The following is a 17,896-nucleotide window of genomic DNA, read 5'->3' as shown; positions in this document are numbered from 1 at the left end:
CAAAATTTTGGAGGTATATTGGCCAATCTGACCCCGTATTCGGATTCAGCGGGCCAAAATACGTAGAGATTGATGGGTCCAGTTCTAGGTACTTACCACTTTTTTTTGTGTGCCGGTGTGATTTTTCACGTAGACGCCTTTAATACGGCTTTAATTTTTGACCCAGGTATATTCTGTAATTGCATACACGAATATTTATATATTACCACGTTCCTTTTAATACACAGCCTCTCAAAGGTACTTGATTTCTGAAAAATCGCTGTTTTGAAACAGCTGGGAATTTTTCCTACCTTAATGGACTGGCTTGAAATTTTCAGGAACCTCATTCTATACCCAAACAACACTGAAAATATTCAGAATGGGTTTTGGCTGGTTAGTGAGCTGTGAATTTTCGAAATGTTCCAGTTTCCCGTATTTTTTTCACGTTTATGGCCAAATCTGTTCAAAAGCTTACATTTTTTTTTAATTTTTTAAAGGAAAAAATAAAAAAAAACATCAACGATATTTGGCTTGATTGAATTGATCTGATTCTATTTTTGTAAAGAAGCAGAATAAATAATAAGAGGAAGAAAGATAATTGATATCATCATAAACACTGTTGCAACTTTTTAATACTTGGCGTAATATTTTTACTTTTAAAAAGTTTTCGTTGGAGATGATAGAATCAGTTGCAAAAAATGTTTAAAGTCCGTGCATCGTTTTGAATAACGAAAAAAATTTGACAAATTTTTTTTTTTTGGTTCTCTTGGAATTACTCATGAACCGATCAAGCTAAAAAAATTTCCAGTACAGGTCCGGAAACTAGATACTTGAAAACGAGATACTAGAAACTAGCTACAATGGACTCTTTTAAAATTTTCTGTGCGGTCATTTTTCTGTGAATCTGTTGAATTTTACCTAAAAATTTTAATTTTTTTAAATATCGTTTAATTGTCGTGTCTAGTGTATTTAAATTTCATCTTCTGCGCACCCTACCGTTCGAAAAATATAACCTGACAAAATCTATTCATACAACATTACTTTCAACGTCTCCTTTGGCTACGAGCCTTTATTTATGTAAGTTATAATACTAGAAAGTTTCTAATTTCGTAATTTTTTATCATATAGTTTAGGAGTTAAAAAAAAATATTATTTTAAAATAATGTTTCAACATGTCGCAATTTTTTATCCCGTCACCCTCGCCGAATCCCCCAATATACATAATTCAAGCAATACTTACTCAGCTTCACATTTTACATAATGGCCTGAATTATTAGTGCCACAATGGCCGTTCATCGAGCCCTTGGAATTGAATTGGTCGAAGCATTGCTTGTCAGCAGAGATTCCTCCTTCTCCCCATACTTGCTCGCATTGCAGATCCAACGATGGACATAAACCGTTGAAGCAATAGCTCGAATCTTTCGAGCATGGTGTACCATTCTTTTTGTATACATCGCTTGGACATTGTCCGGACTCACCAGAACACACTTCCGGTAAATCACATTCGTTCGTTGATTCGCGACAAACGTGCCCTCGTACGCGGAGCTTCAACACATTTTAAGATCGTGAGCGAACAGTATTGATTGAGCATGGTTTATTTGATGAAAAAGGGAATAAATAGTTGAATCAAAACCTAGTGAGAAATTGCTACTTCCATTTTTTTGGTAATGTCTTACTTTGCAATTGTTGCAACAAGGACCGGAGGCACACTCTGATTCTGATTTGAGCCTGCACGTGATTGGATCGCAGCAAGGATCTAAATCAGGACACTCCTCTATCGTTCCGCAATCACATTGTTCGCCGTCGTCTATTACTCTGTTCCCGCACGATCTCAGCTTCAACTGTGGGTCACAATAGGATTGAAGTATTGCTCTTTTTTTGTTGCTTTTCGAAATTTTCTAATATCAGTGTAGCAACTCCTAAATACACGCAGTTTATTATGTACACCAATGTAGTGCGTAAATCCTGATTTTATTTATAGTCCAGTCATTTGGGGCTCAAAAAGAGGTCTAAGGTAGAATAAATAAGGAATAGGATAAGAAAGAAAAAATGTGAAAGTGGAGAATGTAACCCTTATGGGAACCATTAAACGATACATACTGTAACGGTACGCTTTTATGACGTCACCCGATACGCGTGTTTTCGAGCTACTAAAAATTTAGGAGCAGGCATGAAATGAACGAGAGATTAAGAATTTATGTTTGAAAGGATAACAATCGTGTTTATTCAAAATAATTTCGTTGAACAAATGTGAATGTGGTGCAAATCGTTGGTGTTTTATGGTGTAAATGAGAATATCTCCCTAAATTCAATAAACTTGTCCAATTTATGATTTCTCTCTCGAATATCAAGAAACGTGTCCAATTGTAATTATTTCTGTTCTCTTTGATAAATTCTTATAAGTTCTGATCTGTGAGATCAGAAATTAATTCCTATTTTTCTCAATTCTCAAATTTAATCAATCCGACTAATTCTCTGCTTCTATACAATTTTAAAGGCTATTGTTGGACTGGCTCGATACAAATCAACAACTGAGATGATAAATTTTTCTTGACAATTAAATTAATTTTTATTTTTAACAGTCCTCGCTTCTAAGAGAATAGTGGAGGCTTATGCTCTCAAAATAAATGATTAATGCTTCCAACAAAATAAAAAGGGCAATTTTGAAAATGGTCCTATGCCAAGAATCTTCAGACCCCATGGAATCGCAAGGTCCCCTCCCTCTCAAACTGCATGAATAGGAAATCACCCTCGAATCTTTGGCCTGAACGGAATCGCTCAGTCCCCTCCCTCTCGGCGTGATCGGAAAGGAATCTCACCCTTGAATCTTTGGCCTGAACGGAATCGCTCAGTCCCCTCCCTCTTGGCGTGAGATTTGGAATATTGCGGGTGGTTTGGTTTGCTGGAGCTTGCTTTCGAGAGTCACTACCTCTGTACTTGAAGCGAGAGCTGATTTAGAAATGAGCTGCCGTTGCTGCTCCGCACGGCCTTTTATACTCGTTCAGACAAAGGAATAATGATCATAATTCATTCTAAAAATAACTGGAACTGTGATTCGCTTGGAAAATAATCTCGAACCAGAGTTTCGATTGCTAAATTCTGGGATTGGTTCTCCAATTCCCGCTCGAACTGTAATTGGACAAACTAGAGGCTGTTTTCCCTCGCTTTTGTAAAATAAATGATTTTCGTATAAAATCAACTGCTTTTAGCGAACAAAAATTGTATTTTGCATTTTCAAGCTTAAATAAAGCAAGTTTTTCTTTAATCAACGTTAAATGAATAAATTATGATCACTTTCGATCATTATTTCCCCTGGAACCAAATGCTCGTTCGTGACTGGTCATTTCTGTTGGAGCCAGCACGCAATTGGAGTTTTCTGGACGAGTTTTACCTGAACTCTCTTAATTGTCTTTTCGACTGAATTTTTAATTTGTTTTGATCAATTAACCCTTTCCTTTTGTAAAATTTTTCTTAATTGAAATGTTTGAACACAAAAGAAACATAACTGTGGAAGAAAAGAGTCTATTATCATAAGGCGACAGCCTTCACGCCGAGCCACGGAGAGTCGCGTCGAGCGGCTAAGTACGAGCTCGCGTGGCGCGAGGTTCAAATATCATATTTTCTTTATTTAAAAAGGGAGTGCCATTTCAATACACATACGAGACAAAAGTACTCGTCAAATCAATATTCTTGTACCTTTTTACCCATTTATTTGGCAAAAAGAAATAAAAATGGCTGTTAGAAGACAAAAGTTTCAACATTTTCGATAAAGTCGTTGTAATAAAAAATTCTTTTCTATCTATTTTTCTGATGGAAATTTTCTGTAGTTTTTCTTATTGCATAACTGTTTTCACTGTAAAATGAGTTGGAAAGAAGGTTTTTCTAAAAAACTGTTTTTGGGTGCCATTTTTCACGCGCGAGCGGTGAAGAAACGAAGTAGCAAAGTGAAAATTTGAAAAAGGCACGTCAAAATTTATAGTCACCAATTTGAACAACTACCGGAAAACTTTTCCGGTAACTCCCTTTTTGAGTACCAAATGACTGGACTATTAATGAAATAAGAAGTGGATAAAAACAAGTAATATAATTCAAATCATTTCGAGTTAGTCTTACCTCATTTGGCTTATTCAGTAGACAAATGCCGCTGCCTTGTTGCAAATCATCTTGATAATCGGATTTGCTGCATTCAGAAAATTTGTATGGCTGGACGTTATCTAATCCGACGATAGACTTTGCCATTATGCAGCCATGCCAATCCCGACAAACACAGCCATCTCCTGAACAAAAACATAGTATCACATAATTTATATTATATGAATGCTCAATATTAAATTAAAAATCTTGACAAAATCATAATTTCTCGTAAGCTCGGTCGTACAAAACTTGAAGGAAAATTATTTTTTCTGTATCTTCTTTTCGACAGCTCCATTTCCCGACATAAAAAATGAAGGCGAAATATGTCCTCTCAAATAAAAATAACATACTCCCGTCATCGTGACCCATTCCAATATTATGACCGATCATGTGGGCCATGGTTCCGGCTAGTAAATGAGGCTCGTATGTATTGACGTCAACGCTAACACCTACGGATGTAGTGCTGCAAACAGTTGCCTCAGTTGCCAATCCCGACTCACCACCTTGGAACGTTTCACCCCTATAACCAACATCACCACAGAAGTTAACATTATTACGCCCTTGGCTTCGGAAAGTATTCATGCCAATATGAAACATTCTTTGCCAATACTACTTATCAAGTGAGTTGCATTTGCGATTTTGCTATATACACTAGGCACAACAATTAAAGGATATTAAAAAAATTTCAAATTTTTAAGTGATTTTGAACTGGCTATAATTCGGAGAAAAATAATCGAACAGAAAATTTTAAAAAAAGTAAATTGTAGCTTCAAGTATCAAATTTCCGGAGCTGTGTTCGAAATTTTTTTAGCTCGAGCAGATCACGAGTAATTTCAAAAAAACCATTGGAAAAAAAATTTGTCAAATTTTTTTCGTCTTTCAAAACGTGCATGGGATTCAAACAATTTTTTCAAGTAATTCAATCATAATGATCTTTTAGAAAATTAAATTCCCTTTAGGGGGGGGGGGGGGGTAAGGTCAAATCATCCGAAAAAAGCCATGTTTTTGTGAATTTTTTACTGACGACGCAGTAAAAATATCTTTACTTAACCAGTGGTACATTGAAGTTTGATATTTGGAGAATATCTCCGCAAATTTTTCAAAAAAAATATTTAAAAATACGGCAATGGCAGCAATTTTTCGGACGTATCTCCGAAAAAAGTAGGTTTGCGGTGCCCCTCATAACTCGCCGCTGGATCATTCGAAATCAAAAAATTAAAATTCATTTGTTAGATAATAGTTTTCCCCAGGTAACGCTGGGAGGGTTTTTCGAATTTCGAATTTTTCAATATTTCCGACCACTTTGAAGGGAAAATCCCAAATTTTTGAGAAAAAATCGGTTAATTTCTTATTGCAAAATGAAAATTATTAACAAAAAAAAAACTCTCTAGCGTTACCTGGGGAAAACTATTATCTAACAAATGAATTTTAATTCTTTGATTGCAGATGATCCAGCGGCGAGTTACGAGGGGCACCGACTTTGAAAACGTGAGTTGTGGGAAAAACACTTTAAAGTTTTAAACACTAGATATTATGCATTCAATTTCAAAAATAAAAAAAAATGAAAAAAAAAATTAAATACCTTACCCCCCCTTAATTTGACCTCCTTGCGAACTCTGTACGATCATTTCTCGCAGGGTTATCGTCGATCAAAGCAAAAAAGTCATTTTTGACTTTGGTGATTGATTACTCAAGGAATAACGGTCGTACAGAAAATGAAAGAAAGGTTCTGTAAACTGCAAATGATTCTCTATAAAACGGTTTCAAAGATTATCCATGAAATAAAATATTCCGAAGTGATAATGTTGATCGAAAAAAAAGTAAAAAATGGAAAATTAAAGGATATTGGATAATTTTGTATAACGTTGGATTTAATGGGTAAACGAAAGATATCGTCGGTAATTTTTTAACCTCAAAGTGTCCTGAAAAAACCCTGAAAATTTCAAGGCACTACGATTTTTTTTTCTTAGTGACCCAAATGTTCAAATCTGTCGTTTCTGCCAAAAGTTACCATGACGAGCAATTTTTCAATTTTTATTCATTCTTTTAACTTGAAAGCCAGTCCGTTGTTAGTCGTGCCTATGAGCGATTCAATGAGACAGGCAATTACGATCGTCGTCCGGATCAAGGGAGACGACGGGCCACCACCGCGCGCGATGACCGGGCGATCATTCGCGAAGTTCGTCGGAACCCTACTACCCATGCACATTCCATGGCTCATCAGATTTTGAATCGTCGATAACGTCCCCCTCAACAAAACATCTCGGCATCAGCGGTTCGAAATCGTCTTCGAGAGCAAGGACTACGTGCTCGGTGTTCAAATCGTGTGCCTATGCTTACTCCTGGACATTGTCGCACCCGATTGAACTATGCCCGTGATCATTGGGGTCGTAGACAGTGGTTCAGTGTGTTATTCACTGGCAACGATAGACAATCTCTCGTTTGGCGTCGTCGTGATGAACCAGATCGCTACAAACGTTGACTGCCGAAAGGTACGTCAAAAAAATTCTGGAATCGTACGTCCTGCCTACGCATCGGCGGATGAGAGGGAGACGATTTATTATCATGCATGATAATGGTCGTCCTCATACTGCAATACTCACGCGAAATTTTCTCCAAGCGAACAACGTGACAACGCATCCACCAATGAGTCCCGCCTTGAACCCAATCGAGCATATTTGAGATTTGCTTGGGCGTCCCGAACCGCGGTGGCACCACTCGGTTCTAAACTGTGGCCGGGAAACACACACACACACACACACACACACACACACACACACACACACACACACACACACACACACACAAGCACACGCGCGCGCACACTCAAACATATACGCGTACATACACAATACGCGCGCGTGTGCAAGAAGCATAAATCCGACCGAGCAACCTCCACGTGGTACGCTTTGGGTTAAGCTAGTGCTGACGGTAAATGACAGCGTTGTGAAAGCATTGTTGTAAAGCATTGTGAAGAATTTGAGGAAAGAAAATTTTTGAAAACATTTTATGTGTATCGAAAAAAAAAAATTTTCGGAAAAAATGTTTTGTTCAAATTTTTATCAGAATTCAATCCTATTAATTCAAGAAATATGGATTGACATAAAAGCAAACGATTTTAAGTTGAAAGAACGAATAAAAATTGAAAAATTGCTCGTTATAGTGACTTTCGGCAGAAACGATAGATTTAAACATTTGGGGCACTAAGAAAAAAAAATCGTAGCTCCTTGAAATTTTCAGGATTTTTTCAGGACACTTTGAGGTTGAAAAATTACCGACGATATCCTTTGTTTACGCATTATATCCAACATTATAGAAAATTATTCTAATATCCTTTATTTTTCCATTTTTTACGTTTTTTTCGATCAACATTATCACTTCGAAACATTTTATTTCATGGATAATGTTTGACACCGTTTTATAGAGAATCATTTACAGTTTACAAAACCCTTCTTTTTTTTCTGTACGACCATTATTCTTTGAGTAATCAATAACCAAAGTCAAAAATGACTTTTTTGCTTTGATCGACGATAACTCTGCGATAAATGATCGTACAGAGTTCGCAAGGAGGTCAAATTAAAGGAAATTCAATTTTCTAAAAGATTATTATAATTGAATCACTTGAAAACATTTTTTAAAGCCCATGCACCGTTTTGAAAGACGAAAAAAAATTGACAAATTTTTTTTCTGATGGTTTTCTTGGAATTACTCACAATCTGCTCGAGCTAAAAAAATTTCGAACACAGCTCCGGAATTTTGATACTTGAAGCTATAATTTAGTTTTTTAAAATTTTCTATGCAATAATTTTCCTCCGAATTACAGCCAGTTCAAAACCACCTAAAAATTTGAAATTTTTTAAATATCCTTTAATTGTTGTGCCTAGTGTATAATTGAGATATAATTTGGAATTTGTTCGAAAACACTGATTAGTGTGATTTGTGAAATTATTTTCAGCTGGTAGCTTTTAGGATGTGGATTTTTCAAAAGTTCTTAATACTGAAGAAATTTTTCTTTGCTGGTTCGCGGGAGGCGACTTAATTATTCGTTAGTATTGTGACGGTTTTATTTGCGCCGTCCCTGAAAAAAAAATTTAAATCATAAGAAAGACTAGGTCACGTCTTTTCTTCCTCGATGCTCTAGCCACGCACCAGCTTCATAGGGCCTGTTGATGGCAAAAAATTCTTAAAGTAAAAAAGAAACGCCAAGTATTAAAAGGTCGTGACTTTAGTTACAAATAGTTTTCTACATCTGCATTTACAATAAAAAATTTTTAAATATTAAAAAATGAAATTTTTTTGTAATCTATTATATTTTAAAAAATCAGATCATTTTTTAACGTAGCCAAGTACAGTTAATGAATTACGGTTCCTGTAGGAATTCATATCGCATACACTTTTAGCCTTAATCAATCACACTTCTTCAGGAAAATTTTCCAGCAAGCGTCATAGAGCAACAAGGGTTTCTAGAATGATTCTACAATTATTAAGAGATTATCATCTGCTTTTATGCTAGCTCAGGTTATAAACTGGAAATATTTTACACAATATGATACAAGAACCTTTTACGAAGAAAAGGGCAAATACGTGTCCAAATGCATGCATCGTACAATTTGTGCATACGATGTACTGCACAAATTCATTGTCAACATTACACAAAAACTTGACATGCATGGTTTTCAAATGGAAGCTCGGGAAGAGACAATTATTCAAATTTACTCTTAAAATAATAATTAATAAGTATTGTATCAACGATTGTGAAAAAACCGATTCCCCAATAAAATAAGAGAGGCACTGTTATATAATGATTTGGTAAACAATATAGCTGACTAAAATTAATGGATAAAATTGAACAATCAAATCAACGGATGAATAAATGAAATGAATGAATCCCTTTATATGTCTTAATCTTGTACGGAGAGATACAGCCATTCTTTTAGGCGCATAAACTTTCTAATTTATCCACGCGTTACTTTCACTCGTTTGTCCGTACACTCATTTTTTTACCAAATGGGCAGATGATTAGATGAATTACACAAGTACTGAAATGGACGAACAAAGGAATAAGCTGTAAAAATTGATTTGAGGAAAGAAAACGCGATAAATAGGAAGCATTTGGAGTAATGAATTTATCAGTCGAACTAGTCGAGAATTGATATTTTTTTTATGTACACAGCCTGGGATCTCACGTCGAAGTACTTAATAAAATAGTTTGATGGAAAAAGATGCTAAATTAAAAAACGATTACATTAGTAAATATAGAAGTTTGCTCCAAATATATGGTCGGATGAGCTTTCATTTGAAAACCATGCACGCCAAGTTTGTGTGTAATATTGACAATGAATTTGTGCAGTACATCGTATTAATACGATGCATGTATTTGTACGCGTATTTGCCATTTTCTTCGTAAAAGTTTCTTGTATCATATTGTGTAACATGTTTCAAGTTTATAATCTGAGCTAGCATAAAAGCAGATGATAATCTTTTAATAATTGTAGAATCATTCTAGAAACCTTTGTTGCTCTATGACGCTTGCTGAAAAATTTTCCTGAAGAAGTGTGATTGATTAAGGCTAAAAGTGTACACGAATTAATTCCTACAGGAACCGTAATTCATTAACTGTACTTGGCTACGTTCAAAAATGATCTGATTTTTTAAAATATAATAGATTACAAAGAGATTTCATTTTTTTATATTTTGAAATTTTTTATTGTAAATACAGTGAGACGAACGATACCGCTCGACAACAAAGCATGCGGCCGTACCGACACGACAAGGCGCGGTGCGCGGATCACCCGAAGTGAGGCGCCATCGTACGGGCTCGCTCATCGACCCGTTCACCATAGATCCCAGAAAAATCAATTTTCATCAATTTTCATTAAATAATTCATCTCTCCTTAACAACAAAAGAAGGAAATCTATAAAATACTTATGTGCGGACCTATCGGTGGCAATTTCAGAGCAAACTTGTTTTAAAACTTAAGAAAATTTTGGGAAATCATTACGGAACAATTAAAAATATTAAAACTTCAAAAAGTAAAAAAGGCACGCCAAGTATTAAAAGGTCGTGACCGTCGTTTTAAATGATTTTCTATATTCGCATTGTCAATAAATAAATTTTAAAAAATGTTTAACTGTGAAAAAATATGAGATCTATTGTAACATATACAGTGAATGAATTACGTTTCCTGTAGGAATTCTGAATTTTGGAAATAAAAAAAAATGAGATCATTTTCTAACGTAGCCAAGTACAGTGAATGAATTAAGGTTCTTGTGGAATTCATTTGTGTACACTTTTAGCCCTAATCCCTCACTTATTCATAAAAATTTTCCAGCAAACGTCACAGAGCAACAAAGGTTTCTCGAATGATTCTGCAATTATTAAGAGATTATCATCTGTTTTTATGCTAGCACGGGTTATAAACTTAAAACAGTTTACGCGTACAAGTGCATGCATTGTATCTATACGATGAACTGCACAAATTCATTTTCAACATTACACACAAGCTTGGCGTGCATGGTTTTCAATCGGAAGCTCGGGAAGAGACAATTGTTTAAATTTACTATGAAAACAATAATTAATTAGAATTGTATGAACGAGTGTGAAAAAAACCGATCCCCCAATAAAATAAGAGGGGCCCTGTTATATAATGATTTGGTAAACAATACAGATGGGTGAAATTTGTAGATAAAATTGAACAATTAAACGAACGGATAAAGAAATGAAATCAATCAATCCCTTTATATGCCTTTATCTTGTACGGATAGATACGGCCATTCTTTCATGCCCATACGCATTTTAATTTATCCACGCGTCACTTTCACTCGTTTGTCCGTACACTCTTTTTTTTACCAAATGGGCAGATGATTGGATGAATTACACAAGTATTGAAATGGATGAACAAAGAAGTAAGCTGTGTAAACATTGATTTGAGAAAAGAAAACGCGTTGAATACGAAACTTTTGGAGTAATGAATTTATCAGTCAAACTGGTCAAGAATAGATATTTTTCTTTGTGTACACAGCGCGGGATCTTACGTCGAACTACTCAATAAAATAGTTGGATGGAAAAGGGATGGCAAATTAAAAAACAATTACATGAGAGGATCATCAAGTTTTCTTCAAATATATGGACGGATGAGGCATTCCTTCGCCGAGCTTCCGATTGAAAACCATGCACGCCAAGCTTGTGTGTAATGTTGAAAATGAATTTGTGCAGTTCATCGTATAGATACAATGCATGCACTTGTACGCGTAAACTGTTTTAAGTTTATAACCCGTGCTAGCATAAAAACAGATGATAATCTCTTAATAATTGCAGAATCATTCGAGAAACCTTTGTTGCTCTGTGACGTTTGCTGGAAAATTTTTATGAATAAGTGAGGGATTAGGGCTAAAAGTGTACACAAATGAATTCCACAAGAACCTTAATTCATTCACTGTACTTGGCTACGTTAGAAAATGATCTCATTTTTTTTTATTTCCAAAATTCAGAATTCCTACAGGAAACGTAATTCATTCACTGTATATGTTACAATAGATCTCATATTTTTTCACAGTTAAACATTTTTTAAAATTTATTTATTGACAATGCGAATATAGAAAATCATTTAAAACGACGGTCACGACCTTTTAATACTTGGCGTGCCTTTTTTACTTTTTCAAGTTTTAATATTTACTGATTTCACTTCTTTTTGCGAGACGTGACAACTATATAGGAATCGTCTTTCATTCACTATATTTGTCAACTTCAGAAAACGATCTCATTTTTTTTTCTATTTTGAAGTTTTTTATTGATAATACAAATATAGAAAATTATTGGAAACTACGGTCGCGACCTTTTAATAATTGGCGTTCTTTTTTTACTTTGTCAATTATTTTTTTTTCTAATTTAGCTTATTTTTTAGAGGCGTGACAATATTTACTTAAGAAAAAAAATACATTCATCGTCTTCGACGAAAATTTTTAAAACGATTTGTTTCAAGTTGAGTGCTTTTCTCTATGTGCTAAAAGCAATCGACACAGCCAATTTTTCTATATAGACGGACGAAAACTGTGCGGTTATGTTCATGTGAGTTGAAACCTTTTACAAGCAATAATGGTGACGATTTTGATTATCCATTCAGCAAATCGAATTTTCCAATGAAAGATTGGGAAATTCCTATGCAATGGGATGATATTTTCATTTCCTATTCCTTTTTTTGAAAAGTTCCACTTGTTTACTTGGAAAAATGATTTTTGAAACTATCTTCTTTTCATTCATGGATTCCATGTTGACATGGATACTGTCAATGGTTTGCAATGTCCAAGGAGATGTTTCCATGGTATTCAATGTCTAAGACCACAGCTTTATGGTTATTGGTGTCCAGTGATATTTTTTTAATGGTCTTCTGTAACGTCTGAACCTGCCTCGTCAATGCAAACTATTAAATCGCAGATCTAGATATCGATAACTATGAGGAAATATATCGTAAACCATTGCACCGTTTACCTAAATATCGGGAAATATAAAATTGGCGAATATATATTGAACAATACGAAGGCATCCACCTAGACATCGAAAACCCTATAGTCGCCAAACTAGACATCGTAAACTATAGAGCCGACGACCTAGATATCGAAAAGCTTAGAAAAACTCACCACACTATCGGAAACTATGGAGCCATTGACTTTCATATCGGGAACCATTGACAAATTCACCTTAACATCGGAAACTATGGAGCTATCGACCGGGATAGTGAAAACTATGAAGTCGTCAACCTAGTCCACGAAAACAATGGAAAAACATACCTGGACATTGAAAACTACGGAGCCGTTGATCTAGACCTCGAAAAGCATGAAGAAACATACCAAGGCGACGAAAGCCATGGAGAAATATACCTAGCCATCGAAAACCATGGAGCTGTCGATGTAGACATCGAAAATAATGGAACCGTCGACCTAGACCATGAAAACCATGGAGAACCATAACCAAACATCGAAAACTATGGAATTGTTGACCTAGCATCAAAAGCCATGACGGAATATACCTGGACCACGAAAACCATGAAGGAACATACGTAGACATTTAAAACTATGAAGAAATATACCTGGACATCCAAAACCATGGAGGAATATACCTAGACATTGAAAAATATATAGACACATACCTAGACATCGAAAAGTATGGAGTCATCGACCTAGATCACGGAAATGATGAAGAAATATACCTAGAGAACAAAAACTATGGAAACTCAGACCTAGCCATCGAAAACTGTGGAACCATCAATTTAGACCACGAAAACCATGGAGAAACATACCCAGACATCGAAAAACATGGAGGAATATACCTGAACCACGAAAACCATGATGAAACATGCCTAGACATTGAAAACCATGGAGGAATATACCTGGACGACGAAAAACATGGAGGAATATACCTGGACCACGAAAACCATGGAAGAATCTACGTAGACCACGAAAACCATAGAAAAACATATCCATACATCGAAAACCATGGAGGAATATACCTGGACCACGAAAACCACGTAGGAACATATCCAGACATCGAAAACCATGAAGGCATGTACTTAGACATCAAAACCCATGGAAGAATTATCCTAGACCACGAAAACCATGAAGAAACATGCCTAGACATTGAAAACCATGGAGGAATATACCTAGACATCGAAACCCATGGAGGAATTATCCTCGACCACGAAAACCCGAGAGAAACATACCTGAACATCGAAAACTGTGGAGCCGTCGACCTCAACTGCGAAAACCATGAAGAAACATACCCAGACCACGAAAACCATGAAGAAACATATCCATACATTGAAAACCATAGAGAAATATACCTGGACCACGAAAACCATGTAGGAACATATCCAGACATCGAAAACCATGAAGGAATATACCTAGACATCAAAACCCATGGAGGAATTATCCTAGATCACGAAAACCATGGAGAAGCATACTTGGGCATCGAAAACTGTGGAGCCGTCGACCTCGACCCCGAAAACCATGATAAAACATGCCTAGACATTGAAAACCATGGAGGAATATACCTAGACATCAAAACCCATGGAGGAATTATCCTCGACCACGAAAACCCGAGAGAAACATACCTGAACATCGAAAACTGTGGAGCCGTCGACCTCGACTGCGAAAATCATGAAGAAACATACCCAGACCACGAAAACCATGGAGAAACAAATCCAGCCATCGAAAACCATGGAGGAATATATCTGAACCACGAAAACCATGATGAAACATGCCTAAACATTGAAAACCATGGAGGAATATACCTGGACGACGAAAAACATGGAGGAATATGCCTGGACCACGAAAACCATGTAGGAACATATCCAGACATCGAAAACCATGAAGGAATATACCTAGACATCAAAACCCATGGAGGAATTATCCTAGACCACGAAAACCATGAAGAAACATGCCTAGACATTGAAAACCATGGAGGAATTATCCGAGACCACGAAAACCATGGAGAAACATACCTGGACATCGAAACCTGTGGAGCCGTCAACCTCGATCGCGAAAACCATGGAGGAATATATCTGGACATAAAAAACTATGGGGTCGTCCACCTAGAAATCGAAATTCGCGATAGAATGTACCTAAACCTAGTCCTCCAAAACCCATGATCTATCGCCCTAGACATCCTCGAAAAATTCAGCGGCGTCGACCAGAATTTTATATTTTTTTATTTTTATTATTTATTATTTAATATTATTCGTATTATTCAATTTTTTTGTTTTCTTATATTATTATCATTTTATATTATATATTGTATAATATAATATATATATTATATTATATTATATATTAATTATAATAAAATATTTATTATAATAATATTTTATTATTAATTAATATTAATAAATAAAATATATATTATATAATTATATACATATTTTATGCGCAAACCAGGAGCTGGTATTGCCCCCGCTGTGCGCCCATTCTCTGTCTCTCTCGCTCGGCGACGCAGAAGGAGAGGGGGTAGCCGCGTTCAGCGTAGTGCGTGACGTAGAGTGTGACAAAAGTAAGAAATCGTGCAAAGGACGTAAGTCCAAATGTAAACAAGCGTAACTTACGCCCCTCTGTCTCTAAGAAAATGAAAATCCCGAAATGATGGATTTTAAATCACTAACGTTACATATCTCAGGATCTACTGGACGGATTTACTTGCAACAAAGACCAATGGAAAGAGAAAAATCGAAAAAAAATCGTCACAAATTTTCAAGTTCTTTTATGAAATGGTTTATTTGTGAGAACCATTTGAAAATTCTGTGACGTCATAAAACCGGCATATTCGCGTATATAAGAGTAGCGGCAGGGCTCGCGCTGGCTTTTCTTTTGCGCTGCAGTTTTTCCTTTTAATACTTGGCGTCGAGCCGCTACCGCGTCTCTTGATTTAAATTCAAATGGGTTTCGCGCGCTGCTGCGACCAGGCTCGCGAGAGCCATTAAAAAAATTTAACCAATAGGCGAATTTCATCAGCAACGAATGTGAAAACGACTCATTATCAATTGGCGATCACGAGTTTTCGCTCAGGCGCAGTCGAGTGAAATTAAAATTTATCATTGGTCGAAATAAATCAACCAATCAAATACAACACGATGTAAAACCAATCAAGAAATTTTAACAGATTTGCGACTAAATAAAAGAGCGAATCAGGAAAAAGCATGAAATCCGCCAATTTGTTATCATTATTCTTTGTTATATCTCTCGCGTATAAAAGGGCACCGGGAAGTAGTCTCAAGAGCCAGTCTTGCCCTCATCACGCTTGACTCGCTTACGCACGCCGATCTGTAGACTAAGCAACTCAGATCCGCTTACACAATTTTTCCAGCCGATTTTGACTTAGCAACTCAAAATCCGCTTTGCAAAACGTAGCTCACCACCGACTCAGTTTGGAAGGGCAGGCCCCATTCGATTCCGTTTGGGTGCAAGATTTCCACCCTGAGGTACCGATCTGACCAGAAGGGCGGGACAGTTCGATTCCGTTCTGGACCAAGATTTCTGCTAGATTACCCATGCTTCTCCTGCCAAGAGGGCGGTGACCGTTCGGCTCCGTTCGGTCACAAGATTCTTGGGGGAATCCTTCCCTTCATGCCAGGAGGGCGGAGGCAGTTCGGGTTCGTTCTGCCTTAAGATTCCTGGGTGGACTCAAAACCGTATGATAGGGCCAACGTTTATGAACAAATCGAGAAGGAAATTAGATCTTTGCTTTTATATAAAATCATAGTAAATTCAATTCGAACAACCAGCGTGCGTAGCTAAAACAAACCTGCAAAATTTATCAAAATCCTGTAACTACGAAATCTATCCTCAAGTGTGAAATTTGTTTCTAACGGCGCGATTTACCAAAAATCTTAAGTTACAAAAATTTAACAAATAAATGTTCAAACATGCGAAATTCATCAAATTGCCCTAAATTGTGAAATTCATCTTTAATTGCGAAATTTATATTTGACTCATCAATCATTAAAATACGTGCGAAATTTATCTTAATTGCGAAATTTATTTTTGACTGCGAAATTTATCTTTGATTGCGAACTTTGTCTTTAACCTGCGGAAATTATCGATCTTTAAATTGCGAAGGTTACCTTTAATTGCGAAATTTGTCTCCAACCGCGAAATTTATCAAAAATCTTTAAAATTTTAATTGCGAAATTTATTCATTTACGTGCGATCTTTTTAGTCAACTCCCTTTAGAGATTCAAAGAAAAATACCAGAAAGCAATATTTTCTTTTTTGTAAAACGACTCAGAGAGAGTAAAGAAATCATCCTCTATTGAATAAAACTCTTGATTTTTCACAGATCTTTCTCCGTACTTTTGTTTTTCTTTCATGCCTGCTCCTTTATTTATTTTATAAGAAGCTCGAATCTACGCGTGACGGTGTGTTTTGACACAAATAGTACCGTTACAACAGATATGTAAAACTGTTTATAACTAAAGTCACGATCTTTAAATACTTCGCATTTCTTTTTTACTTTTTGAAGTTTTTATATTCACTGATTTCATTTCTTTTTGAGGAGCGGGGTGGGGGTCGAAACAACGAACGATCAAAATAGCGAACAGGCATTTTGTATATCTATATATGCATTAGAGTGTCTCAAAAAAATCGAAGGTTTTTTTTTTTTTAAAGAACATTGAAAAATCGTCAGAGTACCTCTAGAAAAAGAGCCTCTGTAAATATGAGCCCTTAATATTAATATTTAGAGGTGGCGCTTTGTAATTTTCTATTTCCCATTTAAATAACATGGGAAAACTTTTTTTCAAACTTTGGAATTTTGCAACCTGATAACGAGCTACTTTATAAGTAAGACAAAATCAGTCCTTATAGGAAATCGAATGCTCTACAAAAAAGGTCTAATTGACATTTTTTGTAAGTCAAGCCGTTTCAACGATATCGAGCCTCAAACTTCACATTGTATAAATTTATGCTTTGTTTTTTTTTACTTAAACACAAAAAAAGTCAATTTTTATGTATTAAAAGCCCAATATTATTAACTTGACAGTAAAAATGTGCATATATTTGATAAAATGCAGATCCAAAATTCTTAATAATTTGACAAATGATCATTTTTATAGATTTTTAGCAAAAAATATTTACTTACCTAAAAAATATGACAGAGATTTATTAGAAATTTATCCATATTATGTATCAATAACGCATTTTAATTAATAATAATAGATTTATTGCCTTTTTAATAGATTAAATAATAATAACAATACAAAATAAAAATACAAGATCTGTTGAAACATTTTTGGTTAAC

General features: G+C 35.6%; 1 protein-coding gene across 20 annotated transcripts in view; it reads right to left on the bottom strand.

Moving 5' to 3' along the window:
- The window catches only part of mmd (mind-meld), a 619,790-nt gene that overhangs the window by 325,825 nt on the left and 276,069 nt on the right, over positions 1-17,896 (bottom strand). For all 20 annotated transcript variants that reach the window (XM_043427306.1, XM_043427287.1, XM_043427309.1 and 17 more), the window contains exons 12-15: positions 4,464-4,633; positions 4,093-4,256; positions 1,656-1,820; positions 1,220-1,524 (exon numbers count right to left, since the gene is read on the bottom strand). In XM_043427306.1, coding sequence (XP_043283241.1) covers positions 1,220-1,524; positions 1,656-1,820; positions 4,093-4,256; positions 4,464-4,633 — 804 coding nt within the window. The remainder of the gene's footprint in view (positions 1-1,219; positions 1,525-1,655; positions 1,821-4,092; positions 4,257-4,463; positions 4,634-17,896) is intronic.

The sequence above is a fragment of the Venturia canescens genome, chromosome 8, assembly GCF_019457755.1.
Source record: "Venturia canescens isolate UGA chromosome 8, ASM1945775v1, whole genome shotgun sequence".
Classification (NCBI taxonomy): Eukaryota; Metazoa; Arthropoda; class Insecta; order Hymenoptera; family Ichneumonidae; genus Venturia; species Venturia canescens.
This window is presented reverse-complemented; position numbering and strand designations above follow the sequence as displayed.